At 41.2% G+C, this 27,892-nt stretch overlaps 1 protein-coding gene across 11 annotated transcripts in view; it reads right to left on the minus strand.

Moving 5' to 3' along the window:
• grm8a (glutamate receptor, metabotropic 8a) overlaps positions 1-27,892 on the minus strand; it is a 367,732-nt gene that overhangs the window by 148,322 nt on the left and 191,518 nt on the right. For all 11 annotated transcript variants that reach the window (XR_005205480.1, XR_005205481.1, XR_005205479.1 and 8 more), the window contains exon 6: positions 906-1,109. Coding sequence is in view for 7 of the 11 variants with exons in the window: in XM_037760310.1 (XP_037616238.1) it covers positions 906-1,109 (204 nt within the window). In the remaining 4 variants the exon portion in view is untranslated. The remainder of the gene's footprint in view (positions 1-905; positions 1,110-27,892) is intronic.

Genomic DNA, 27,892 nt, shown 5'->3' on the forward strand with positions numbered 1-27,892 from the left:
TTTCGACACTTCTAGCGATGACAGACAGAGATAGCGCAGGTACCAACAAACACTGACACATATTTTGCACGCATTCCCGCACAGGCACATTCGTGCAATTTCAATCGTACCCCCTAAAACTAAATCAGACAAGCATTTCTGTCATCTCACGATAAGGCTCCCCTTGCTTTCCTCCTCTCTCACCCATAAGTATTCCACGCAATACTTGACAGAGGAACACAGGAAATGAAAAGGCAGACAGAAAAGCAGGTACCAGCGCATCGGGGGGGAAATTGGATTAATACGAGAATATTCAAATGAGGTGTCTGATATTATTTACAAGGAAATTATAAATGTTTTTCACCCACTTAAATTTGTCAGCAGCGGAGGAAGTCGTGGAGAGAAGGGGAAATTAAAGATTGAGCACTGCAGGTTCAAAGTGACACGAGACCACATGAGCAAAATATAAGCAGATAATATGTTTGGAGGAAGCAGTGAGATTAACTTAATTTTGAAGGTGAAACAAATGCCACATGACACGTTTTTATGATAAGGATTAGACAAATTAGAAGAGGAGCTTAGCGTTTGTTAAAGTGTGAGCTGAATTGGTCAAGTCAGGGTGGATAAACACTTAAGTGTCTCAGCATTTGAAGGCCTTATCAAACTGTTATTCCAAAGAAATAACCGAGGATTTTACAGTCTAATTGTTCACTATTTTGTTGTATTTCATAGAGCATTTGGCGGACATTGGTTTGATTTCCTACACTCAGTCTGGAAGGACTGGAAAAAAAAGAAAACATCAAGGATGGTATGACGTGAAGGGTTATGAAGTCAGATGGATATTAGGGATCTGACAGAGTGATTTTTCCTTTGTAAGATGTTATGTTAGCATGATTGTTTGCATGTATCCACGGGTTATAGCTCACCGTTGAAGTTGACGGCACGGATGTAGCCGAGCAGCTCTTTGCCGTCGATGCTGTTGGCCATGCGCGGGCAGAGGCCCGGGTATCCGTAGCAGAGCTCCCGGTGCATGCGGTGCAGAGCGTGGGCCATGGCGTACACGGCATCCATCACAAACTGAACCTTCCCCTCTTGTTCGTAGCTGGAATCGCGACCGACTTTTTCTAAACCTGGGGAGAAGAAGAAGAAGAAGAGAATGTGGTCAGAGGGGGAAAAGAAGAAAATATAAATGGGAGCCATTTTAAGTCACAATCAGGGTAGGGACGTCAAACAGTATGTTCCAGGAATGTGCATCATAAAAAAAGGAACGTGAACAATCAAGCAATGACGCACAACAGATTGAAACCAAAGTAGAAGAAAGTAGGTAGAGGGAGAGGTGGAAAAAAAAGAGATGAAAAGAAGCCAATCAGTAAGTCAAATTGGGGTGAAGCAACAAAAAAAAACTTTTAAGGGGTAAAAGGGAGAAAAGTAGAGGTGAAAACAGAAAAAGAACTCTTGCGAGACAGGTTGACCATCCGACAGGTAGCAGGGCACTCAGCCTGACAATGACAAATAGCGCCTCTCGGTCCATTCTCACCCTGGTAGCAAAGTTACAGAAGAAAGAACAACATGTTCCTTCTTTACATCTTTCAAACCACTGATAATGGCATTTCCTTGTATGAGAGAAAGGTACGAAAGTGCTCAGAGAAGACAAAATAGACTTTTTCCTCTTTCTGACTCATGTCACATGGCTGTGTGTTGAGAGGCTATTTGTATACTGCATTTAAATTCTATTAGAGCTGTCGAAGTTAACGTCACCAATTTATTTAACGCTTTAACGCAATTGATCTTTTGGAGGTTGTAGCGAGCTCAGTTTTAAAGCTATCGAGTGAAGATACTGGTAACATATGAAACTAGAAAGGAATCCATTGGTACCAACCATGTCACACTAGCTTGTCGCGAAGGAGGTTAAATAACGCTCCAAACTTATGCTACATTTTGGCGAAGAAAAACTGGCATGGCCATTTTCAAAAGGGTCCCTTGACCTCTGACCTCAAAATATGTGAATGAAAATGGGTTCTATGGGTACCCACAAGTCTCCCCTTTACAGACATGCCCACTTTATGATTATCAATTGCAGTTTGGGGCAAGTCATAGTCAAGTCAGCACACTGACACACTGACAGCTCTTGTTGCCTGTTGGGCTTGAGTTTAGGATTTGAGCATATTGTTTTATGCTAAATGCAGTACCTGCGAGGGTTTTTGGACAATATTTATCATGGTTTTGTGTTATTAATTGATTTACAATAATAATTATATACATATATTTGCATAAATCAAGTATATTTCCCAACTCCCATGTTGATAAGAGTATTAAATACTTGACAAATCTCCCTTTAAGGTACATTTGAACAGAAAAAAAATGTGTGAATAATTTGGGATTAATCTCAATTAAATATTTAAATCAAATGACAGCCCTAAATTCTGTACATTTCATCAAATACACAATGTATATTTTGTTACTTGCAACATTCAATGCTCTCTAGTGTGTCTCTCTTGTGTTTCTGTCCTTTTTTTCAAGCTATGAGGCTTATCTTATTACTGCAGCCTAATTAATAACTGCAGAGTCATGTTTAAGTTCATCAATTTGGCAATGAAACAAATGCATATTTGCATTCGGCCTTCATGCTTGTGTGCATGCACAGTGCAAGCACACACGCATAGACTCACTCCCTCTTTCCTCTGACACACACATACACAATCCTGCAAATAACCTCCTAGTTGCAGTTTATTGAGATGGTTTTATGTAACGACTCATTAGCATAATGAGCTAATGAAACAAGAACAGAGTGAAAATAAAAACCTCTTTGATGCATTAGGATGGAAATTGGTAATTGATTGCGACATTCATTTTCTTCAAGGAGGGGAATTACATATGAAGTCCAAACATCCTAAATTCAATACAGTTCTTTATTCTCCTGATATTTCTTTAACCTTTTCTGATACATTCATTGTTTTTGTTGCCATCCTTATCTCGTATTTCTGCCTCATTCTCTTTCTCTGTCTCCCTCTTGTTCACCCTTTCTCCTCTCCACTCCCTGCGTGTGTCATTTTCTCATATTGCCTCTCTCTGTCCTCCTCTCTTCTGTCTCGTCCCCCCACCCCCGTGTCCGCTGCCTTCGCCGACGCTTTATTCACCCATTTCTTACAAGTAGCAGTCACCTTCAGGCGACGCGAGTCGAATCAAAACCCGTCTGGGCTGAGTGTGAATTAACAAGACCAGAGGCCCCCTCAATCAATATGAGAATCCATAAGGAATTAATGGGGTCCTGAGAATGAAATCCAATCCGCAGTTATAGACGGCTGTCGGGTGTTTTGTATGCATGTCTGTATTTGTGTGTTTGTTGTTGGTGTTGACGATGGTAGTGGTGTGTGTGTGTGTGTGTGTGAGAGAGAGCCCCAGTGGGAAGTGAATCAGCATTGTCTCCGCACCATGTGGTCCAACCAAGCAGCTGATCACTATGTTTGACTAATCATCTCCTCTCAGTCCCTGGATAACACAGCTGTACAGTAGCTATAAGCAACGGATGTGCAGGGCGCATGTGGAGAGAGAAAATGTATGTGTGACAGAAAAAGAAAGAGGGATAGAGCGATAGATACGACGGCATGCCAGGGCCATTGTATGTAAGAAAATAAATAAATACGGAGCTAGGGAAGGGGGGGTAATATTCTGAGAAAAAACTCAAAAATAACAAGAAAAAAACATGGTTATTCCCTGAGATTAAAGTGGTAAATTTACGCGGTGCGTTCATGGTAACGTCTTCTCAACAGTTGGTTTTTATTGTTAGCTATGCTGAAATAAAAGACACACACCTTCATGTATTTAAAGATAGAAGTTGTTTGTCTCTACTTTCCTGTAATTTCTATAATATTAGTACTTGTGTTTATAAAAGAACACATTGAGAACATGAAATAAAACGTTGTACAGTATATGTATCTTTCAGGACCTTCGCCACGCTCAGTTTTCTGAGTGTTTTTTTCGTAAATTTACGACTTTATAATCTTGAATATCTGTGAGTATTTTCTTGTAAATTTCCCACTTTAATCTCAGAGAATATCCCAATTTGTTTGTAAGAATCAGAAATGCTTGTTAACAGCGACACCTGTGGACGTTAAGTCAGCAAAAGTCAGCATCAGATTCGCGCTTGTGCTCGCTCTACATAAACATGAACGAGCATCGGTCAAAACAGTGAGGCGACACACGTCAGCTAAAACCACAATATCACTCTATATTTCAGCTGCTTGGCAGTAATGTTAGCTGACCAGACGAAGGTCTCTCTATGAATCAATGCTGATCCTAGTGTTGGCTTTTCCTGCCTCAGCCTCCCGACCGCAGTCAGAAGGAACAAGGGAGACACCAGAGTTTTGGTCGGGGACCATAACGTTTCTCGCTGCGGAGCCCCGTCACTTCACAAGACACGGGAAACCTCTGTTGGTCTGGAGGAGCTGCAGCAGTTATTTCTGCACAAACGTCCACTGTACATTCACTAGATATTCTCAGAGCTACTACTCTCCTGCAGTGTGTAGTGTGCGAGCATAAACGTGAGAGTGGAGCAAAATAGCGAGAACGAGCGCGGCGTGTGAGTGAAGGCAAGCAGGCAGAGGAGCAGAGTACAGCAGAGACTCCGGCCCTGGAGACCAAAGCTACGGTCTCCCCCGCGTCCTCCGACCGCGGCCGACTGTTTTGCAAGACGGGCTTCACTAGCCTTGCAGTTTTGGTGCCTCTGTGTAGTTTGTGTTGGAGTCTGAGTCTGAACAGCGTGGCCACATGCGAGTGCGCATGGGACACCGACCCAGATTGATTTATACGTGTAAGAAATAACAAACAGTCCCTTTAATCTTGGAAATTCTAATTATTTTCTCAGAAAATTCCCCCTTCCCTCGACTCCGTAATTTTTTTTTTTTTTTACCTACAATGGCCCTTATACACAGTCATAGAGAAAAGAACATCTCTCTCAATGGTGAGCTTTTATTCAGCCTCACACACTCACATTACTGTCTCTGTCTGTCACATGCAACACCCTGTACCCTGTTTTGCAATCCTGCAGGGGGTTAACACAGCACTTCCTCTGCTGCAGCACCGTGTTTGCCCAGTAAAACCTCATTCTTCTGAGCCAAAGCGCCCGTCCAAAGATTCAAATCTGCAGCTATTCATTTTGTGGCTTCGCATTACTGGCTGGAACTTCTGTAGCTGGATGTACTGAGGCGGTACAGTATTGATTTCATGAGCACACGCAGGGTTATGATCCAGCAGGGCATAGTTTGAGCGAAATGCATATGGGAAAAAAAAAACCTGCTTAAGGCAGTAGACTGAGGCAGGAGGTCAACAATCTATTGAGTTGTTTCCAAGCACCAGGCGTGAATTATGTTGTTCATCAGCGTTGGCCAACATGTTGTTCTGTGTATCATTGCATTTAATTCGACATTTCATTAGAAAATCAGCTGCACAACTCACAGTAATCTTTGTTTATCCAGAGAAGGCATGCACCTTTTGGCCAACAACCTGCTCAACATTCATAATTACACACATTCACACCTCAGTAGTCCCTGAGAGAGGGGAGAGCTTTTCTCATTAGCTTCTAAAATACTGGCTACAAGCCTAGTTCTCTTACCTTCACAGCCAAATCTACATTTTATTTCCTATCAGTCACCAGCAAATTGTTTAGTGTAAAATAGCCTTTACATTTTTTTTACGGCTGTCAAAGTTAATGCAATAATAATGCAAATCCTTTTCAACGCCACTAATTTCTCTAACACAATTTTTTTTTTTTTTTGCGATTTTAGGTTGTAGCTAGCTCAGTTTTAAAGCTAAAGTGAATATACTGGCATCATATGAAACTAGAAAAACCTAAGGAATCCATTGCAACCATGACATGCTAGCTCGTCGCGAAGGAGGCAAAATAACGCTCCAAATTTACGCTAAATTTTGGCGAGGAAAAACTGGCATGGCCATTTCCAAAGGGATCCCTTGACCTCTGACCTCAAGATATGTGAATGAAAATGCCCTTTACAGACATGCCCACTTTATGATAATCACATGCAGTTCGGGGCAAGTTATAGTCAAGTCAGCACACTTACACACTGACAGCTGTTGTTGCCTGTTGGGCCGCAGTTTGTCATGTTATGATTTGAGCATATGTTTTTATGCTAAATGCAGTACCTGTGAGGGTTTCTGGACAATATTTGTTTTGTGTTGTTAATTGATTTTGAATAATAAATATATAAATACATTTGCATAAAGCAGCATATTTTCCCACTCCCATGTTGATAAGAGTATTAAATACTTGACAAATCTCCCTTTAAGGTGTGATTCATTTACGATTAATCCCGACTAACTATGGACAATCATGCGATTAATCGCGATTAAATATTTTAATCGTCTGACAGCCCTACTTTTTTTTTTTTAGGTGCACAAGAATCTCTCTTTTTTATGATTTTGAAATGTTGTATATTGCTGTTTTTCTTCTCTCTAAAAACACATTTTAAACCACAACCTGTTAATGGTGTGAGGCTAGTACTTGTCAAACAACACTACTGAGGCCTGAAACTTTTTTAGAGGTTTAAAAGTCTTGTCGTGCCCTGAGGTAACACTGGTAGCAGCCTCAGTAATGTGATTGATGCTTCTAAGCCCAGTCAAAAGCCTCTGTGCAGCAGGGTGTGATGAATGCTACACTGGACTGACCGTGTCTGGTGGAAACAAAAAAAAGTGAAGTGCAACAAGGTGAAGCTGATGCAATTAACTGACTGGCTAACTACCCTGATGGATCCAATTGGGAGTCAATTTAGTGTACTTGTCACTAATCCCAGGGCAAACGCCGCTCTGTACAATGAATGTAGATTTAACATTAAGCAAAGAGTTCATGGGAGTCGACGCTCGGATGTTTTGCGGCACTTTAATCTGAGCGGAGCACCAATTAAAACAGTACAGATCAACCATTTAAGCTATAGGCTGAAATAATTGAATCGTGCTCGGCGTGGATTAAAGTATTCAAACATATTTGCCCGTCTTTTATCCCTCTCAGGGTGAAAAGTCTTTTCCTCACTGCAAGCAAGATGTTGGTGGAATACATTTTTCGGGAGTGAAGCCTCTTTTAACTCATACTTCCTTGTGGCATCCGATCTCTGTGACATGTTATGTTGCTGCTATCTCCTTCTAATACGTAGGGAATTGAGCGACTCTGGTTTAAGGTGGCTTTGTAGCTAAAACAACCTGGACAACATTCACACAGAAACAAAAAGAGTACTATCTGTTCTTTCAGCCTGGTGTTAAGATTTGAATGCCTGATGTGCTCAGACATTTGTAAAGTTAAATATCTAACTATCTGTTTTATGAACACCTCTTTGTACAATATCAGTTGTTTAGCTCTGCTGCACTACTGAGACTCTTTTAACTTCTAATGTGAACGCTCACGCAGGAAATACAATTGACTTTAATATGCTTATGGCGATACGGCTTATTGTCATAACTCACACACATTTGCAAGCACATAAACACAGAGAACTGTATGCACACACACTAACATCCACATTGATTACGCATATCATCTACTGCATTACTCCCAGTGAGTCAGAGCACCGTGCAGAGTGTACAGCAGAGTATATTTAAGAGCTGCAATCTCTAAAAACTACTTCTGAACGATGGTACATACTTTAATCTCACTGAATCACAGGAATGTAACACGGCAGTTAAAAATATGGATTCAAACATCAGGTAATTGGTCATTTGTGCCACATAAACTAGAAAGCAATATATATTAGTGTCTGAGAACAGGCCATTTTGAAACATCTCCATGCCAACACACTAATCAACAAAAGGCCCTTGAGCTGGCTGCCTAATGTCCTACCATAATTACAAACCTAATTATGCTAATAGTCAATAAATAAAGCCAAACAAGACAATTAGTAAATGCTTTGGCAGCCACATACCTTCACTTATCACATAGGTGGCACTGATCTAACCAATCTTTCTAACACATGCCAGCACATTTAGGATTGAAAGGTGGCACATTTTTTATTGCATTTTGATACCATTGCCACTAATTTCTTTAACGCATTAACGCTATTTGCATTTTTTAGGTTGAACTGGGCTCTGTTTTAAAGCTAGATCCTGGTACCATATGAAACTAAGAAACCTAAAGAATCCATTGGTACCACCCATGTCATACTAGCTTGTTGAGAAGGAGGCAAAATAACGCTCCAACCTTGCACTAAATTTTCTCGAGGAAAAACTGGCATGGCCATTTTCAAAGGGGTCCCTTGACCTCTGACCTCAAGATATGTGAATGAAAATGGGTTCTATGGGTACCCACGAGTCTCCCCTTTACAGACATGCCCACTTTATGATAATCACATGCAGTTTGGGGCAAGTCATAGTCAAGTCAGCACACTGACAGCTCTTGTTGCCTGTTTGGCTTGAGTTTAGGATTTGAGTATATTTTTTATGCTAAATGCATTACCTGTGAGGGTATATTTGTCATTGTTTTGTGTTGTTAACCGATTTCCAATAATAAATTTATACATACATTTGCATAAAACAAGCATATATGCCCACTTCCATGTTGATAAGAGTATTAAATACTTAAAAAAACTCCCTTTACGTTACATTTTGAAAAGATAAAAAATGTGCGATTAATCGTGATTAAATATTTATTATTGACAATCAACTGACAGCCCTTATATATATATATATATATATATTTACCTCATTAATAACATATATGGCAAACTCTATATTTTCTACAGTATATTAATGATCTGCAATCTTGGTAATATCTGGTGTAACCGCTGCTTTTCTGGAGATATTTTGAAATTTACTTCGAGATTTAACTTTTCAAAATCTTCCCAAAGAGAGAGAGAGATGGTACTTCAGTTGAAAATGTTGTGTTAATGACGGTTACAAGCTGCTATCGTTTCAAAGACACAGTAGAACTTGGATGTCCAATTAAGGGCAATTCTAAATTAGACCGATGCTAAAATTTCTCTTTCTATAAGGAGAGAACTGACGAGTTTATGCTTTCCAAACGGCCTCAGAATAAGGATATAAATAGAGGAATATTGATAGAAGAGTCCGTCTTGACCTTTTAAAACTGACCCATAAATATCAGATTACTGAGTGCAATCATTATTCCTAAACCAGATGTGTGACCTCATTACATCGAGCCGACCTGTATTGTTTGTCTTTCTCAACGAGCCGGCATTGTTTTCCGATGCGTCGGTACGTGCATTCAACGTGTGTGCACGCTTCCATTCAGAGAAAAAAGTACAACAAAGCGTTACACTCGGAGCCATAGATCAACGTGTCACGAGATAATGAGAATTTCTCTATGCTGTGAAAGACGATGTGAAACGACACGATGCATCATTAATCAGCATATCGCAAGAAAATGCAATCCTGCCCTGAGACAGTTAAACGACTGCTGCTGTTATGAGTGGTGCTAACCCGGAAAGCACTACTGTCTCTGTTTCCTGGGATTGCGTCAGGTGTTGTAACCGGAGCAATGGGTGTGTGTGTGTGTGTGTGTGTGTGTCGGAGTGTGTGTGGAAAGTACAATGCTTTAGAGCTTTTATTGGATCTGTCTGCCCATTGTCTGCAGCCAGTTAACAGCTTGTCACATCAATGAAGTGGCTACGGATCTATTCATTTCATCTCGGCACGTAATGCGTGTGAGCAGGTGAGAAATAAAATAGACATCTTTAACTGAGTCTTTAATACGTGAGTGCAATATATTCAGTGTGGTGAAGTCTTGCTTTAGCGTGTGTGAAAACAAGACAAAAGGGAAAGAGATAAGTAGGGATACAGGTTGAGATGGATGGACAAAATGTTTGTGTGGTAATATGCACCCTGTCTGACATTACGCTCTGTTCCATTTTCCAGCCAGCAGCTGCTAAATTAAATTCAGCCCTCTGCTCAGTATTAATGACATTGGAGACCACAGGCAGCTTGGTTTGGTTGGCTGTTTGGTAAGGAAGGATTTGCATTGAAAAAAAGAAAAAGACTTGGGAAAAACTCCGAGAGGCAGAAAGTACAGATGAAAAATAACTTTCATGTCTCATAAAAAAGATCTGCTAACCAAAAGCTCAATGAGGACACAATCATCTCCATATCTGCCTCAGAGTCATTTTCATATTTTGCGGTTGATTATTTGTTCTTGTTGCATAAACATGCAGGACCGGGGTGCTGTGATCCATTTCTAGATCAGTATTAAAAGGCGTCACTCATCTTAGTTCTGTTTAATAAAAAGCCACGGGCATGGCGGGAACTTTGTTCAAATAATTATTTCATGATGAAAGTTTTCTTTGAAATTGAGATAATCTGCCATTTGAAGATGGCGACACCTGCTATTACAAATCGTGTGGTTGCAGAAAAACTTTACCCTTTAAAGTGTCAAGATGACAAACGGTAAGAGTTTTACAGTCGGTAAACAGTACTTTAAAGACTTCTTTAAAAATGAAGTCATGGTGGTATTTTTCATCATTATTTAAAATTGATACTGCATTTTAAAAAACAGACCTCTTCAAATATCCCTTGAACTGCTCGAGATACCACTTGAATCATCTAACTTGGCACTTCAACGTCAATGCAGAGGTGGTGGTACTATGACTCAGACTGGTAAGAACATCAGGATTACTGGAGATAACAGCAATCCAAATGTAACCTTAAGCTGAAATAAAACTTTGTGTCAAGTCTTGAAGATAAACACAGAAAGGCCAACTGATTCCCTTTGACCTCCTAAAGGAAAACATGAAACCCTGAGCTCAAAAGGGGGTTTTCTTTGTCATTATTTGGCTTGCTTTGCTGATTAGATGGATTTTTAGCAACTGTTAGTGTAACAGATGTTAGATAATGGAATAACTTTGAGAACTGCAAAGTTAGCTGTTGAGGAAATTCATTTTCCTTCCAATATGATCAAACGGTCAGTGTGGCCAAAATAATACTTATTTTAATGTACTAACTGCCAGATAAACCAAATAAGAGGAATTGGTTATTAGAACATAACAATCAAGTTTAACTGAGATTCTCCAAGGACCAAATGTATCTGTTTTTGCACATGTAATTTATCCGGTGGCGTAAATATCGACGGTGTGCCCAGAAGCTGGCAGGAGCCCGAAAATCACCTTCCTACACCGTGTCCACACTGAATCTGTTATATGCACTACTGTTACATCATGTAAACAAACCACGTAGGATACCTATCAGCTGTGTGCTCGAGATCAGACTGGAGACGGAACCACTTATCTTCCTTCGTCTGTTCTTTCTAAACAGAAAACACACGTTCCATATTGCGATATTTACTGAAAATGACATACAATATAGCCAACAGCAGCAGGATACTTTCTGGTGATCTCCCTCCAGCCAGCTGCAACTTTATTAAGGTTTTTGTAGTGAAATGAGGCGGTATCGTATAGATAACTCCTCATTTCAACTTCACCAATCAGCCGCTCCTCGTCCATTGAGGCGATTTCAAGGTGAGCGACAGATATAAATAGAAACAGCTGGGCGTCTGACAAAAGTTCAGCTCAAAACGGCGTGCAACGTGCCTCGCTCACGGCCAGGACATTCCAATAAAAAAAGGACATGGTTCTTAAGCAGTGTTGTTCATGACTTTGAGGACCACAAGACCAGCAGGATAAACTCCTAATGGGTGAGAACTGGTTTATTTTTGTTATTATGGAGTGGGATCAGGGATTTAAATCTATAACACTGTAATTGTTACATCCAATATGTTGGAAAATGTGCACCTACTGAAATCTGTCTGTGAGAACATTTGGCGGTTGAGACCACGGGAAGCTGTTAATCTAATGTTGATGAATTTGGCGCTCCGGTTGCTGTCCCTGGTGCTGATCCAAAGCTGGGAGGTGCATGGTGAACCTCTCCATGGTGGAATAGCAATTGTCTGCTTTGCAAATGTCTGGAGTGGTTGTGAGTCGTGCGTGCGCTTGTGTTTGGGGTCAGGGCCCAAGAAAAAAATTTGCACTGGGGCCGATCACAATTATGTTACGCTGCTAAATTTATCTATCCAAGGATTTTTTTAAAGGTGCATACGTATTTGTCTTCAGTATTTATTTGACCCTGAGATGGTTTTGCATGTTTTTAGTGATTTCCTCCTGACTTCCAGATAATGGCCCAGGCCTGTATTGAATGAAAGTACATCAACAAAAAAAGGAAAATTGCTGTGAGGCAGCCGTCTTTAAAGTGTTCGTTGTGGGAGTTCCTCTCAAGAATTTGAAATGAACAAAGTCCCTGCACATACCCATATTACCACGCAACAAGAATGAAACTTTGATAAAAATTATAAAGCGAACAAAACGTTCAAAGATTTAAGTCTGTGCAAGTTGCTTTTTAAACTGTAAGTGAAACAACTACTCTATTACTTGCCATTATCTATCAATGTAAAAGTATTATGCTTCGGGAAATGGTTGGCCGTAATGATATGCAAAAACATCCCGATGGTCCTTCAACCTTGAAACATCTTCCTCCCGTTACAACCAATCTGATAGTGTTTGCCAGGATAAGTGCCTTGCTTAAGGGTGCTCCGACTATTTAAGCTGGCAATCAATGTTCCACTCACAAACCTGTGTCTCCTCTCGGCTTCAAATGACTATTTTCCTTCTTTCCTGTAAAGATGTGTTTAAACTTGATGCAAGATGTTCGCTATCAAGGATCTCCACCGACATTAGAATCTTGTAGGAGGAAACACATGCAGCCCAGGCAGACAAATTATAGTTATTGCGGTCTCCATGTGGTATCTACCTGTATGTAGCCGGAGGCACACATCAGTTACCCCATAGCCTGCTATGTGCATAGGCTCCAAAGCCACAACATAAACTTGTAAATCTCCCTTAAAGCAGCAGAATGATTTTAACATAAAAGTCTCTCTGGTGTGACAGGGTCTAACGGACGTGCTGCACATACAGCAAGTCCTGCTTTGATATGGATTGAGAAATGATTCAACGCAGTGTTTCATTATTAATAGCTGAGTAATCCATCCTCCCGCCATCGTGATGTTAGGTTAAACAAACACTTATTCAGCCGCAAAACGTTAAGCTGATTTACTAACCGGCTAGTACCGGCTCAACATTAGCATACCACAACTACCGTCACCAAATAAAACTTATCACCAAAGCAAACACTAAAGACACTATCGGCCTAATGTTAACTGTGTTCTCCTATAAACGGTCACTATATCCTGACAGTAGTGCATGAGACAGGTAATCTGAAAAAAAATCATGTGCCTCTGTGTCCTCTGGTGCTCCTGATGGCATCTGTAAGATTTCACAGACCAGAGGAGAACAACCAGTAAGAACTGAGCTGGAGCCTGCTGTCTATGAGTCAGCTGTCAATCACTCGCAAACTCCGATCACACGGTCAAACTAGGCAGCGCTGATCAAATATGAATCAATATTCTGTTACTGTAATGCCTATTTCTCACCTCAAATGTTTTCAGAATCATCTGCATACTGTTTAGCTGTTAAATGAGAAAGTTTATGAACCGGCAGCCATGTTGAGAACAGTTGAGGAAATACCAAGCCCCGCCCACCAGCTGGAGAACAGCCAATAGGAACGTTCAATAGGAACACTCTCTCTGAAATGACCTGTGATTGGCCAAAGTCAAAGATGTTTTAAAGCCTGAAAACGAAGTCTAGTTTTCTCTCAGAACACTTGAATTACAATATGCTGAAAGGTTATTATGGAATTTTTGCCCAATGATGCCAAAACCGTTCTGCCTACTGCAGCTTTAACTAACTAACTAACTAACTTGGTTATACTCCCAAGCCGACAGACACCATGGTAAGATGACTGGGGCTCCTCCGCCCACACCGCCCGGAGCTGCCGGGTTAGATAGTTATTTACTCAGCTAGTTGGAGGAGAACACAGGTAACATAAGGCCGATAATGTCCGATAATGATAATGTCTTCTTTTAAATGCTTACATTTGTCATGTTTGTTCTATAATTGTTCATTAGAGTGGAAATCCATTTAGTAAACCAGCTTAACTCGGCTGAACGTTTCACTTCCACACTTTAAAGCCATGCCCCCACACCTCCTGGTTCATTTGCCAGGAGGCTCAACAGTGAGATTGATGCCAGTGGAACCACTGAAACGCGTGCTTCAATGCCTTCCCAGAGAGAACCCAGAGCTGTCTGGGTCTAATACAAACACAAACCGATACATTAAGGCAGCGAGGTGAGGCTAATACAAGAATGCTGACTGGCTAAGTGCCTTGATGGATGCCTTCATGGACCAGTGTGCCAGCCAGGTTTTACACAGAGAGTGATTGATGGCACCACGGATGACAGACAGACTAATGATTTGGACAAGCTCCTTAATTAAACATCAATTAGGAACACATATTCAATTCCCCCCCTTCTCTGCTCCCAGATTTTTTTTTTTCTCAGGCGCGCTCACATACATTTATTTTCCATTTTAAGATGCGCATGAGATACATTTGGGAATATGAGGAAATTTTATTTATAAACCTCGAGAAGCTGCAAACTCAATTCAGATGGTGATGAATACATTTGCATAAAGGTTGTTTAATTAGCTTCTCTCTCATTCATCAAACACGTCTATGATGACAGGACGGGGAAATGCTGCCCACACACGCGTCATAACTCATAGACGTTCATAAATGATTGTCATGACAATACACACATGCAAGTGTGGTTTTATGTGTCAAGGAAAAAAGTGACCCAACCGCCCACAAGAAAGTCTCATATACACAACGCACAAACACAGTTCTCTTGTTATAAAACATACTTGTCTGGCTCAGAGCTAGCTTCAGGGCTAATCTGCCAAGAGAGAAATGAATAATCAATAAGAGAGAATAGGAAATGAGCATCAGACAGAGATTCGGCTCTACATGATTTGACAAGAGAGCGCTGAAGCCAAGGGTTATGTCAATACACCGCTGCACAAATACCAGTCATTAGATTCAAGTCTGTGTGTGAGAATGTGTCTACTTGTTTCATAATTGGGGCTTGGATTTTATGTGTGTGTAGAATCAGAGATCAATGTCAAATATAATTTGAATATCATTCAGCTGGAGTGTATGTATGTGTGCAGAGGTAACAGTCGGGTCAATAAAATAAAAGTGTGGGGGAAAAAAACTGTCAAGAAGTCAAGCATCTATTTTGAGAAATATTGCTGCTGTAAATCCGTTTTAGGTTTTTGACAAGAGAAGCCGGGTGAAAGGACTCGGTCAACGTGCTGATTTGACGGCGTGCCTACTGATTGGAAAGCTTTCTGATAGAGAAGTTTATTACAACGTGAGGCGTAGTTTTGTAGCTATGGCCGTGATTCCCATTGGTTAGGGTAACGCTGTCATTAGCCGTGTTTCCATTAAATTGTCAAGCCAATTTTAAGCGAAGTTTTGAAATGTGGCAAAAAACGAAATGTGAATTAGGCACGTTTCCATCAACTGGTTTGGAGCGAATAAACTCGGCTATAGCGTAGTTTTGTCAGCTGTTGGCGCTATAGGCTACGCATGGCTGTAATAAGTAGTAGTAGTAGTAGTAATAATAAAGTAGAAGAAGTAGAGGTTGTGAAGCGGAAACAAAAAAAGTTACCTTGAACATCTACAACAGAAAAATGGAGAGAGGTCTTCAGGGATTTGTTTCAATGGGCAAGTTTTAATTGTTTTTTCATGTCAGCTAGTATTGGCCATGTTTCATGCATTAGCACTATATAGGAATATCCGGGAAGATGCCGACATGTGAGTTAAGTGTTCACTATGTTAGAATTTATTTGGAAAAGACGTTTCCACAATCCATTTAGCGCAACTCTTTTTCAACTGCGCATAAAAATATGTGAATGAAATCACCACTATGTAGAGATATGGGAGCATGGTATCATCGCAACAGAACAGATGTCACTCCTTTCATTTGACTGCGATTGCCACGGCGGTAAAGGTGCCCCGTGGTGGCAGAAAGGGAGGGGGGGGGGGGACAAAGGGAAAACAGATAATTGTGGTATAAAGCACTTCATTAGGAGGTCGAAAACAGATTGCCAAAACCACATTATTTGGAGTTAAATCCAAAAATTGAGCACAAGTGAAATTTTGTTAATAATCTCTCGTTGCAAAAGAAAATAGCGGACTCACAAATAAAGCAAGTACGGCAGGGTTGAGTTGAACCAGGAAGTTGGTCTGTAAATTGTGACGAAGGTTTACAACAGAGTTTGGATAATAACTTCAATGTTTGGCTTCACTTTCGCTGAAAAATATGTTTAGCCAACCTAGGGGGTTTGTTTTAAAGAGTAACTTAAAATCCCTCAAAAATCATGTTTTTGTTGACCTCCAGAGGTTTAACTTGGCATCTTGTTGCATTGATGTAAAGTGTACTTCAGGGTGTCAGTACACCATGTTATCACTCTTAAAATGCCACATGCAGTCAGAGGTAAAAGAAAGACTTGAAACTTTCAACTAGAGAGTTTTCAGCCTGGTGTTCATTGCCACATCAGACTTCTTTTTATGTATGTTGCCTCTTTCCCATCCATCCATCCATCCATCCATCCATCCATCTTCAACCGCTTATCCGGGATCGGGTCGCGGGGGCAACAGCTCCAGCAGGGGACCCCAAACTTCCCTTTCCCGGGCCACATTAACCAGCTCTGACTGGGGGATCCCGAGGCGTTCCCAGGCCAGAGTAGAGATATAATCTCTCCACCTAGTCCTGGGTCTTCCCCGTGGTCTCCTCCCAGCTGGTCGTGCCTGGAACACCTCCCAAGGGAGGCGCCCAGGAGGCATCCGTGCTAGATGCCCGAACCACCTCAACTGGCTCCTTTCGACGCAAAGGAGTAGCGGCTCTACTCCGAGTCCCTCACGGATGACTGAGCTTCTTACCCTATCTCTAAGGGAGACGCCAGCCACCCTCCTGAGGAAACCTATTTCGACCGCTTGCACCCGCGACCTCGTTCTTTCGGTCATGACCCAACCCTCATGACCATAGGTGAGAGTAGGAACGAAGATTGAACGGTAGATCGAGAGCTTTGCCTTCCGGCTCAGCTCTCTTTTCGTCACAACGGTGCGGTAAAGCGAATGCAATACCGCCCCTGCTGCTCCGATTCTCCGACCAATCTCACGTTCCATCGTCCCCTCACTCGCGAACAAGACCCCGAGATACTTAAACTCCTTCACTTGGGGTAAGGACTCATTCCCTACCCGGAGTAGGCAATCCATCGGTTGCCTCTTTCCCAGATCTCAGTAATTATTTTGCTTGGTTGTTATTATATATGATAGAAATGATGGCAAAACAACGGTTGTAATAAGCCAGAATTTACCTGTAACGGCTGAATGACTCCCTAACTCTCTTGCTGACTACATGTTTGGGTTATTTACTGGTCTCTCTTTGTGCCTGCTTCTGCTTTCTTATCCTCCTCTTTCATCGCCTTTCCCCTCTGTCCTCAGACCTCCTGTCACACTGCAGCGAGAATATTTCCTGCTTTATAAAGAGCAATTCACTGCGGAACACTTCCTTTCATGAGTAATGTGATGCCACAGACATATGCTGCTAATATATATTACATCTCTACATTATTACTAGTATATATTACTGCTGATAGTACGGGCTAATATAAATTATTCATTAGTCATTATTCATATTATGCTGAATCACTGTCCTGGCACAACTCGGCTATGCTCGCTAGCTCTCTCTCTCTCTCTCTCTCTCTCTCTCTGCCTTCAACTTTTTTTAATTTCCTTTTGTCAGTCCGTTCTTCTCTTAATCTCGCTCCTGCACAGCTTTCACACAAACAAATAAACAAGAATTTCCGTTTGTGTCGCTGAGGGAATGTGTGTTTTATGTCAGCGGGCCTCCCGTCTTCCCACTCTCGAACAAACATATATATACGCACACACACACACACACACACCCAGATGGAACAAAAACAAGACACAAGTGAAGGCAGAGAAAGAGCACAATAACGGTAGTGAGAGAGCGGAGGGAGGAAACTGGATCAAACGAGACAGAAGGATTGGAAAAAGAAAACCTAAACAAGAGCAGGAATGAGAGGCAATAAATAGAAGGTGAGTTAATGGAAGGAAGGTTGAGAGAAATGAGAAACAAATGAAACAACAGAATAAGAGAGAGAGGAGAGGAGAGGAGGGGGAAGGTATACGGCTGAGAAAATAGGTATTGTTGAAGAGAGAGCGAACCGTAAAATCACATTAGTAGAGCAACACTTGTTCTCTCTAACCTGCAACAACCTATCACTGCACACAGAAATGTGTGTGTATTTGCACGTGTGCATGTGGCATTGTTATGTGCGAGTGCACGTACATACAGGTACGCACTCGGGGATACAATCAGTGACAGACAAAAACAAAAACACACACGTCTGCTGTTATAATTCACATTTTGGCAGTGATATATTTCTATCCCCGCACATGAGACAAGGAAGGAAATAAAAACAGTTGTGGATTGGATTTTTTTTTTTTAAAGTCATTAGGGCAAGAAGTCATCTTCCCTTCATCACCCTTTAGTGCTACATTGGCATATAAGAAATTAAATTGAAAAAGAAAAATCAACATTTACAACCTCGGTGTTATTTTATCCAAGTAATTTAACTTTAAAAAATCAATCTTTTACATTACCAATGGGTCAAATAACAATGTGTAATGTGAAAGGGGTCTCGCTTAGTCACAAACCCACACAGGATTATCATCAACCCTGCAGTTCTCCTCAGCCCTACAGAGCGTTAGCATCTTTTAGCTCATTGTTTTGGTTTTTACTGCCCCTAACTTTACAGTTTCGGTTAAGTCTCACCACTCTCATCAAAACCGTTTCCAGTCACAGCAGGCTGCTCTTTTCAGTTATGAATATAACACTGTACACTACCTGCCCAGCATCAAACAGCAGACGGAGAAAGTTAGCATCTAGATGGTGAACATAGTTGAACATTTAGCTGCTAAAGAGGCAATTACGTTCCTCAGGTGTTGGTGGAGACCAAAACAGAGCCAAAAGTAGAGCGAATTTCGGACTTTGCTGGGTGGCCGGAAACCCCACTCCAAATGAATGCTGTTATCTGGACTTGTAAATAGGCAACTGTTTGCTGAACATATCCGCAACAACAACTTTAAGTAAATGTCGTCTTTACAGCTTGTTCGACTGCACCTAAGTGGCCATAAAATAATCTATTAATGCTAACTGCTTTAATTTCGTTAAGGTGTGCTGATTTAGCTCAGTTCATGCTGTTTTGGAGGCCAACATGTTATAACCAATGCTGAGGTAAACATGTGAATGTACATTTAATTTGTGTGCTAAAGTAAATTTGTGTCTGTATCCATTTGCAGGTGTGCTTGTGGGTGTGTATCAGCGACGTATCCTCATACAACGGCTCGTATGATACTTTAAGATCATGTTATTCCTCATTTTCTGTGCGTTTTCCTAAGAATGTACAGCAACACTTGACGCACGTGTCAATTTCCGCTCGTTACATGCATACAGTCTTTTCTAAATAAACTTCCATCTTCACAAGAAACAACTTGGTTAGGTTTCGGCAGCAAAACTACTTAGTTAGGTTTAGGAAAAGTTTCTGGTTTGGGTTAAATTAACTCCCGAAGTGCCGTAACTTAAGTACCGAGGTAACATGACAAATAAATCAACGTTGACTTCTGGTTTCATACGGGGTACAAACACTGCTCTCCTGGGCAAAAGTCTGGTGTTTTTTGACCCACCCATCCACCCCGACTTCCTCCCTATGCTGCATTTGTTTTACAATTTCTACAATTTCATTTAGCAGACGCTTTTGTCCAAAGTGACGTACTTCTGAGGGTTCGTGCAACACAAGCACGGATCTGGATAGGAGGGAACAATGTGAGTAAGTGCCAACAACAGCTTCAAGTCGGATCGGACACAGGTGCCGACAGGCAGTGCACAGAGGCAATGCACATGGTGTATAGAAGCTTTTTTTTTCCTTTTTTCATCATCTTCATCATCATTAACAACATCAACAACATCCTAAATATCATCAGCATCAATATCATCATCATCATCAACAGCATCAACAGCATCAATGTCATTATGGCCGGAGGTGTTCATGAAAGAGCTGGTTCTTTAGCTTTTTCTTTGCGTTTGTCGCTCTCTATACTTCCTGGTTCACGATTAAGTGGATTACATAAAAAATAATTTTGTGAGATGTATACGAATTACAGTTGAATAACCTTCCGTAGGTATAGCTACGAACGGTGAATAAAAACAGCCTGGTATCAGTGGCAGAGAGGTGTGTGACAGGGCCACGGTGAACAGTGGCTCCCCTGAACCTGCTTGAGATGGATTACTCTGTCTGTGCATCTGTGACTTAACAGTGATAGATGGGCAGCTCAACGCTGATGCTTTCAGCCACACAGTACAACCTGTGATGGCAACAAGCAGCCTCGCATCCACACAGACAAAGTTTCTCTGTATAAGAACCCAGGCACACGTTACATGCATAATACAGAGCATACATAGCGGTATGAGCGGGTCTCATCAATCACACATGCACACAGCCACCTATGAGAGCAGTTAGATGGCCGCGTCCTCTACAAGAAGATGATAAAGGATCATTTCACTGCAGCTAAAAGACACTTCATCTCACCTACTGGACACTAAACGCTGCAAAGAGTCATAAAATACTGTCTGTCCGCCGCCATCTCTGTCTCACACCCCGCGATCCGTCTGTCTGCGCCTGTCTGTCTCTAATTGTCCATCAAGCCCTCTCCATCTGTGTTTGTCTCCATCCTTCAGTCTGCTCGGCCCCGAGGCCTTTTCACAGGGGAGGGAACAGTTTATCCAGCCTGCGAGCCTAATAACTCTCCTTCCCCACCGACCTCGTTAGGATACGGTCTATTTGCAGCGAGCGAACATGTGTTTGTGCACGAGGGTAAATGTGTGCACGCTGGGCTAAGTCGGGATCTAATTAACTCCTGGGACTGTTGTGTGAATCTCACACAGACACACATCACCAGTGTTGGATGAAGACGTTGCATCTTCAAAAGCGTCGTTGTCGACTGACTAAGAAAAGCATCCTCGTGCTCAAAAAGCAAGGGTATCAAACTATCGCCTCGTAGCCTTTAGAAGATAATTTTCCCATTAATAAATACTCGGTAAGGCATTAATATTGCATGTTGAACTAGGGAAATGTAAAGCTACATGGGCATGTGTGTGAAAGTATTTGATAATCTTCTGTGTTTGCCCATTAAGTAGGATGGAAGTTGCGGCATAACCTTCATTAGGCAGCTGCAAAGGGAACTACAGCTTCTTGGTAATCTTGCTAATCAGGGGAAATAGTCCAGGGAGCTTTAACTATTATGAGAGGATTTTCTCTCCCAGAGTTTGCACTCTTAACACACATCCTTTACAGTCTCATTCTCACCTGGATGAGAGACTGTATCTCCCGCAGCTCGTACTTTTCTCATTGGTGTGACCTCAAGCATCCAAAACTAAGTGATTCTGTCTAGCTTGGTTCACCGCCTATATTTGCGCCATGTGTTTCCCCCCATTTAGTGGGGTCAAAAGACCTCTGACTGAGTGTTATTGGACCCATTAAGCCCAGCATACCACACTAGATTCATCCACAATAAGCGATGCAAGTGCAAACTATACGGCTGCATTAAATATACATTATTACAAATAGCTCTTCCCAGATAGCTACTAACCCCATCGTAACTATTTAAGTGTAAGCACTGATGTATTAAAGTCTGCTTCATTTATAGATCTAGCTTTTATTTGCCACGTTTACAGTGAAATATAACAAAATTATTTGGCAGATTAGTTTTTGTGACCATTTGGACAATCTGAGATTTGACTAAACGCACATTAATGGGTGTGAGACAAAGTGAGGGAGAGAGGACAAAGCAAAGGGTAAAGGAGGGAGACAGATATGTTTTAGAACTAAATATGACCCTAATAACTACAGAGGCAAATTCCTGCTTTGTAAATAATCAGTGATATAATGGCTGGTCCATCTACTACTCACTTTTTTCCTTTTGTTTCTTAAAGGGGACATATCATGGTCATTTCCAGGTTGTTACTTATAATTTGGGTTTCTACTAGAACATGTTTACATGCTTCAATGTTCAAAAAACACATTATTTTCCTCGTCCTGTCTGCCTAAATATACCTATATTCACCCTCTGTCTGAAACACTCCGTTTTAGCGCCTGTCTCTTTAAGAACCCCTCCTGAAAAAGCCCAGTCTGCTCTGATTGGCTACCGAGAAAAATATGGATATATTCTAATGCATGTGACATAGGAAGGGGAGCCAAATCTGAATGGCTTGTTCAATCACATGTTTTCTGATCTAGGCAGCCCACAAAGAACTGACTGGATTGTCTTTTTTTACAGTTTGTGGGTTGGTAGTCACTCCAGATACCCAAATGTATGTAAAAGCACTGAAAAGGGGAGTTTTTCATGATGTGTCCCCTTTAATCGTTAAATATTACAGTTTTGTGTGATTTGAATAATATATAGAGCAAGTTTTTTGACTATATTCATATAGTGCTTTATTAATACGGTATCTCAGTGTGTTCATGCCAATAAAGCCCTTTAAAGGGGAACTACACTTATTTTTCAAATTCATATATGTTATTCCTATGGTCTAAGACAGTCCAAAAAATATCAGCAAACATGAACAACTCTCTCCCAAATCCAAAAAACTGAGTGCTAAAACTCAAACTTGTGATGTCATCAGGTATAAAGTCTGGAGCTGCTCCATAGACAATGAGTGGGAGACTGATTTTGTGGACCCACAGAATGTTTTTTTTCTTTTTTATACCCAAATGAGCTTTATTATATTGTAGTGTTGTCAGCTGTGAAACAGAAAATGTTCCCATATACTCAGATCATTACCCTGGGTGCTCTCAGTGTCATCTTCAACATCTCTTCCATTCGTTGTCTATGCAGCAGCTTCAGACTTTGTACCCTATGAAATCACAAATGTGGCTGTTTTAAAACTCTAGTTTTTTGGAAGAGAGTTGTTCATGTTTACAAATATGTTTTGGACTGTCTTAGACCATAGGAATAACATGTATGAATTTTGAAAATGGGGTTAGTTCCTCTTTAAGTTTGAATTTGACACAACAGGAAGTAGCGACAGATAAATAGCTAGAGAGACGGGGAGAGAGAAAGTCAGACGGAGAGAAAGTTGACTCGAGATTGACAGTCAACAAAGTAAAGAAAGATCACGAAAGCCAAGAAAAAGGAAGATGAAATAATGATATAATTCCCTCGGGAGTAACACAAGTCACAACCCATACAGGAGGAAAAAACAACAGGCAACAGTGTAACAACCTTGTTTCCTGCTCGCAATGCACTTTAATTCCTCTGTGTGTACCTGAGGCTTACAGCTCCTGTCACAACCAATGCTATTCACTGGTGGAATAGATCTATTGACGGGTCCGGGTGGAGAAGTGTGTGGACAGAATATGTGTGTGTGTGTGTGTGTGTGAGCGGGCTTTCATGCCCGTTCTGCACTATGTTTGTGTGTGTCTGTCATGCCTGTGCCGGTGTGTTTGTGTCCATCCCCCGAGCAGGGAAATGCAAGTTGAACAGAACACGGTTGTGATGATTTGAGAGATCAGCCAGAGTCACAGCGCGGCGAGTTAGGCGGAGCTGTCGCCACACATTCATTTTCTGTGAGGAGCAGTGAATCCATCCGGTGGAGCAAGATGGGATTACAGGCAAGACACGGAGTGGTGGGTGGGCAAAATTTTCTGACTGTGAAGCGTGGTAACCAATAACATCTGAGATCTGTCATGTGTTTGATTCTGTATTTGAGCCTTCATCTTTTTACTACCACTTTACTCCCATAAGGCGCAGATTCTGCCCTGAAATATTTCGCTTGGGAGACAGATCAGAGGAAAGCCAAATTCCTGTAACCATGAACCGTAAAATGCAATTTTGATTATTGAGGCATCCTTGTCTGCGCCTGGTGATCCTGCTGCGTTTGGTTGGACAACTGATTGAGTTCATGGACGGATTGAGAATATGTCTCAATGTGAAGACAGTTCTTTTAGGGCTATACCATATTATTTTGACTATTCGGTTATTTGTTCGTTGGGTAGGTGTTTGGTTTTCAATTTTGGGGATTTTGGCTCGGGCCAAAAGGGCAGGGAGTGAGAAAGTCGCCGCAGGCTGCATTATGCATGGGCTTGCAGCCGGGCAAGCTGCTGAAGAGGTGGTGCGTAATGCGAGGAGACAGCAGGCTCAAAACGTCGCCGTTTAGGGAGAGAGGGCATGCAACGTGATTTTTAGGTACGTCCACACTCGCACACTAGGGATGCTAATTATGAAATCTTTTTTCTAACCGATAGCCGACCCTCGTTAACCGATTATTAACCGTTACCCAACTAGATTAGTGAGTTGCATGCAGCGGTGCTGTGTATTTTTTTATTTGTTGGTGAATAAATGCTGCAACTCCTCAAGACCCGAGCCAAGTTTCTGTATCCTGCAACACCGACTCAGACGCTCTTAAGGTGGGCTGTTAAAGAGGACCAGCTATTGTCCTTAAAGTGACAAGTCGCTCCTCTGAGTTTTGCTCAGCTTTTTTTTTTATTTTTAATATTTCTTTTAACTGTTTAACTGACGGCATTAATCGGTAAATATTCTTAATGTCGGTTAACGGTTAATTATTAACATCGCTATCGTGCACACAGATGGATGAGGAGAGGAAATGCTCAGCAAGGACGCTGTTGCATTGTTGATTGCTATCGAAGCTCTGGAGCCCAAAAGGTGATATCCAGGAAAGCACTAGTTCTTTAAAAATACTAAATTAATATTTTATTTCACTGAATATTCTGTGTCATAGTTCAGGTTAATGGATCTATTATAAAAGGTGAGTGAAAGAGAAGAAGACATAGTTTGAATTATACGTATGTACACCTGCATCTTTTTAACAACAAGGCCAGTAGGACCCGAGGATCAGGTGTCAAAGTGTCACATTAATTAACACGGAGCTTGTGCACTCGTCCGTGATTTTATCTGCAGCCACTGGGCATGTAAGTGTTTGTGAGCATCTACATTAGGTGTGTATGAAGGCTTATCTACGATCTGGTGTCTGCTTCAGTCAGCTTCCCCTCAGGCATCAGTTTTACCTGACTGCACGCTTTCAACAGAACAGAGTTTTATCCCAGTATCTGGCTGATGTGCTTACGAGCATATCAACCATGCTCGAGGAAAAATAAAAGGCTTTTTACTGCACTCAGAAGTCTGAGTGCCTTGGATTTCCCTTTTTTCCTTTTGAGCTTACTATTGAAAGATGAAATAACGACAAATTAAAGTTGGCGTAATGGATTGTAAATAATTAATAAAAATGAACTGGAGACGTGGTAGTAGCAGTAATGACCATTCAAAAAAATCTTTCCAAAATTACTTTCCACAGAATACTGGGTATATTTCTATAAAATCAAATATCCATTAGCTTCATGCAATTTATTTTACACCCACACAAGAATGAGAGAAAGAATCAAGTTAAAAAAATACCTTGCAGGTGTGACAGACTGACAGAAGCAAAAGAGTTGTATTTTTTTGAGAAGCTGATGCATGAGTCATGTAGTGAAAGCAAGTCTGAGCTCAGGACTGACTGATGAAACACTGATGCACTCATTCAGCATCAGAGGAAGCCAAACAATTGCTCAGAATTGCGAGACCGGATTCAAAACGTGTCTGACATTTAGGAGTTAATTTTCTGTATTTGTTAGTGGTCACCTATTCAAGTTTAACTTATTAAAATAACACATTTGCCACTGACGGTACGCTAACAATCTTTGAGAAGAAAAGCAATGTTCAGTGTCTGATGAAAATATGTCGCACTGTTAAATGAAAAAAAAAAAGCTCATATGGTGTTCTGATAAAATGCTGATTCAATAATAGTTTTCTTTTTAAACTTTGTAGCTAATACAGCAGATGTTCACATTTTTAATCAGAGCTGCAGAGAGTTGTTTGATTTGGACTGTGGTGGAATATAACTAACTCATTTTACTTAAAGGGGACATATGAAAAACTTACTTTTTCAGTGCTTGTGCACACACATTTAGGTATCTGGACAGGCAGTTACATCGTTTGTAGCTATACCTACAAAAAGTAAAAATGCACTGTAATTGGTATACTATATCCCACAAAATCAATCCGTATTGACTCCACTTAATTGTGAACCAGGACGTTTTTTTGAGTGACAAATGCCACGTAGGGAGGGTAAAAAAACACCGGACATTCGCCCAGGAGACCGCTGTCTATGTCCCGTGTGAAACCAGAAGTCAACGTTGATTGTCACGTAACTTCCGTAATTAAGTTTCACCACCTCCGTAGTTATCTTAACCCAAACCATGATCTTTTCCTAAACCTAACTAAGTAGTTTTGTTGCTGCGACCTAGCCAAGTTGTTTTCTGTGAAGACAGAAGTTTATTTGGAAAGACTGTATGCATGTAACGAGCGGAAACTGACACGTGTTGCTGGACATTCGTAGGAAAAACGCATGAAAAATAAGGAATAACTTTCTGTAAGATATCACACCAACCGTTGTATGAGGATACATTGATCTGGAGCCTACCAACCCACAAACTGTGAAATAAGACAAACCAGTCAGTTTTTTGTGGGCTGTCTAAATCAGCAGATTTGGCTCCCCTTCCTATGTCACATGCACCTTTGCAAAAAAGTGCGTCATATTTTTCTCACAATCCAATCGGAGCAGACTGGTCTTTTTCGGGAGGGGGGTTTAAAGAGACAGGCGTTAAAACGGAGCGTTTCATACAGAGAGTGAATACAAGTGAATTCAGACAGTATGAGGAAATAATGTTTTTTTTAAACATTAAAGCAGGTAAACATGTTCTAGTAGAAACCCAAAATACAACCTGAAAATGAGCGTGATATGTCCCCTTTAAGAGACCTTTTCACAGCCCTGACTGCTGTTGTTTATATTTGTTGTTGCTAGAGACAGCTTTAAAGATGGCAGGGCGTGATTTATTCAACAAACCTGTCTGAGGATTCTGTTCAGGTCATGTTTGAGCAAAAAAAAAACAGTTTTCACTCTCATTCGCTCCTCCTTTCCTCAATCTTGGTTTGTCTTCTCTCTTATGTTGTTTTTCATCTGTTACACATGTACTTTAATATTATTTCTTTGTCTCTCCGTTTCTAATCTGTGCATCAAAACATTATTTTTCAACCTGTCTTCCCATTTATTTTTCTTATTTGCAATTGTTGACGCCATCTCTCTATTTGTCTGTCTCCCTCAGCCCAATCACATGCAATAATCACACCCATTTCCACATCCTCCATCAGCGGTGTCACCGCGGCGACCTTGAGCAGCAGGCTGCTGATTGGCTTCCGTGTTGATGATTTGGAGGTCGCTGAACCCCAGCACTTGGAATTAATGGACTTTGTCTCGCGACTACAGGCCGGGGCCCCCGACACATACACCGCCCACATGCACAGATGCCACGGGTGGTAATAGACGGTCAACGGGAGTCGCGGCCCTTACAAACCTAATTATGTGAACTAATGGCGGGTGTCAGCCGGGGAATACTCGCTGTGACGCACACGCACATAAACATACAGTCTCAATCACAGCAGCGTGAGGTCAAACCACACATGAGCAAAAAAAACAAAATGACAACAATAAGTGCCTATTACAGCACAAATACTCTACACACACACACGCAAGAGACTAAATTACCGAATTTACAAGGACAGACTCCAACAATTATTTAATTTCCCCTTTTAGCGTTGAGTACACAAACAATTGTTCTTGTTGAGCTGTATTGCTCCTTGGAGCCTAACAGCGAGTGTGATCTGTGTTTTAAGGGTACTTATTAGAGCCAGCAGTGCTCTCTACGATGTATGTATATATATACTAATTAAACCCCTGTGCTTGTCCTTGTTGACAAATTTTCAGAGCTAATGAAGCCTCCACAATGATGTGGTAAATCTGCACAGATTTTTTTCT

Source organism: Sebastes umbrosus, chromosome 23, assembly GCF_015220745.1.
Source record: "Sebastes umbrosus isolate fSebUmb1 chromosome 23, fSebUmb1.pri, whole genome shotgun sequence".
NCBI lineage: Eukaryota > Metazoa > Chordata > Actinopteri > Perciformes > Sebastidae > Sebastes > Sebastes umbrosus.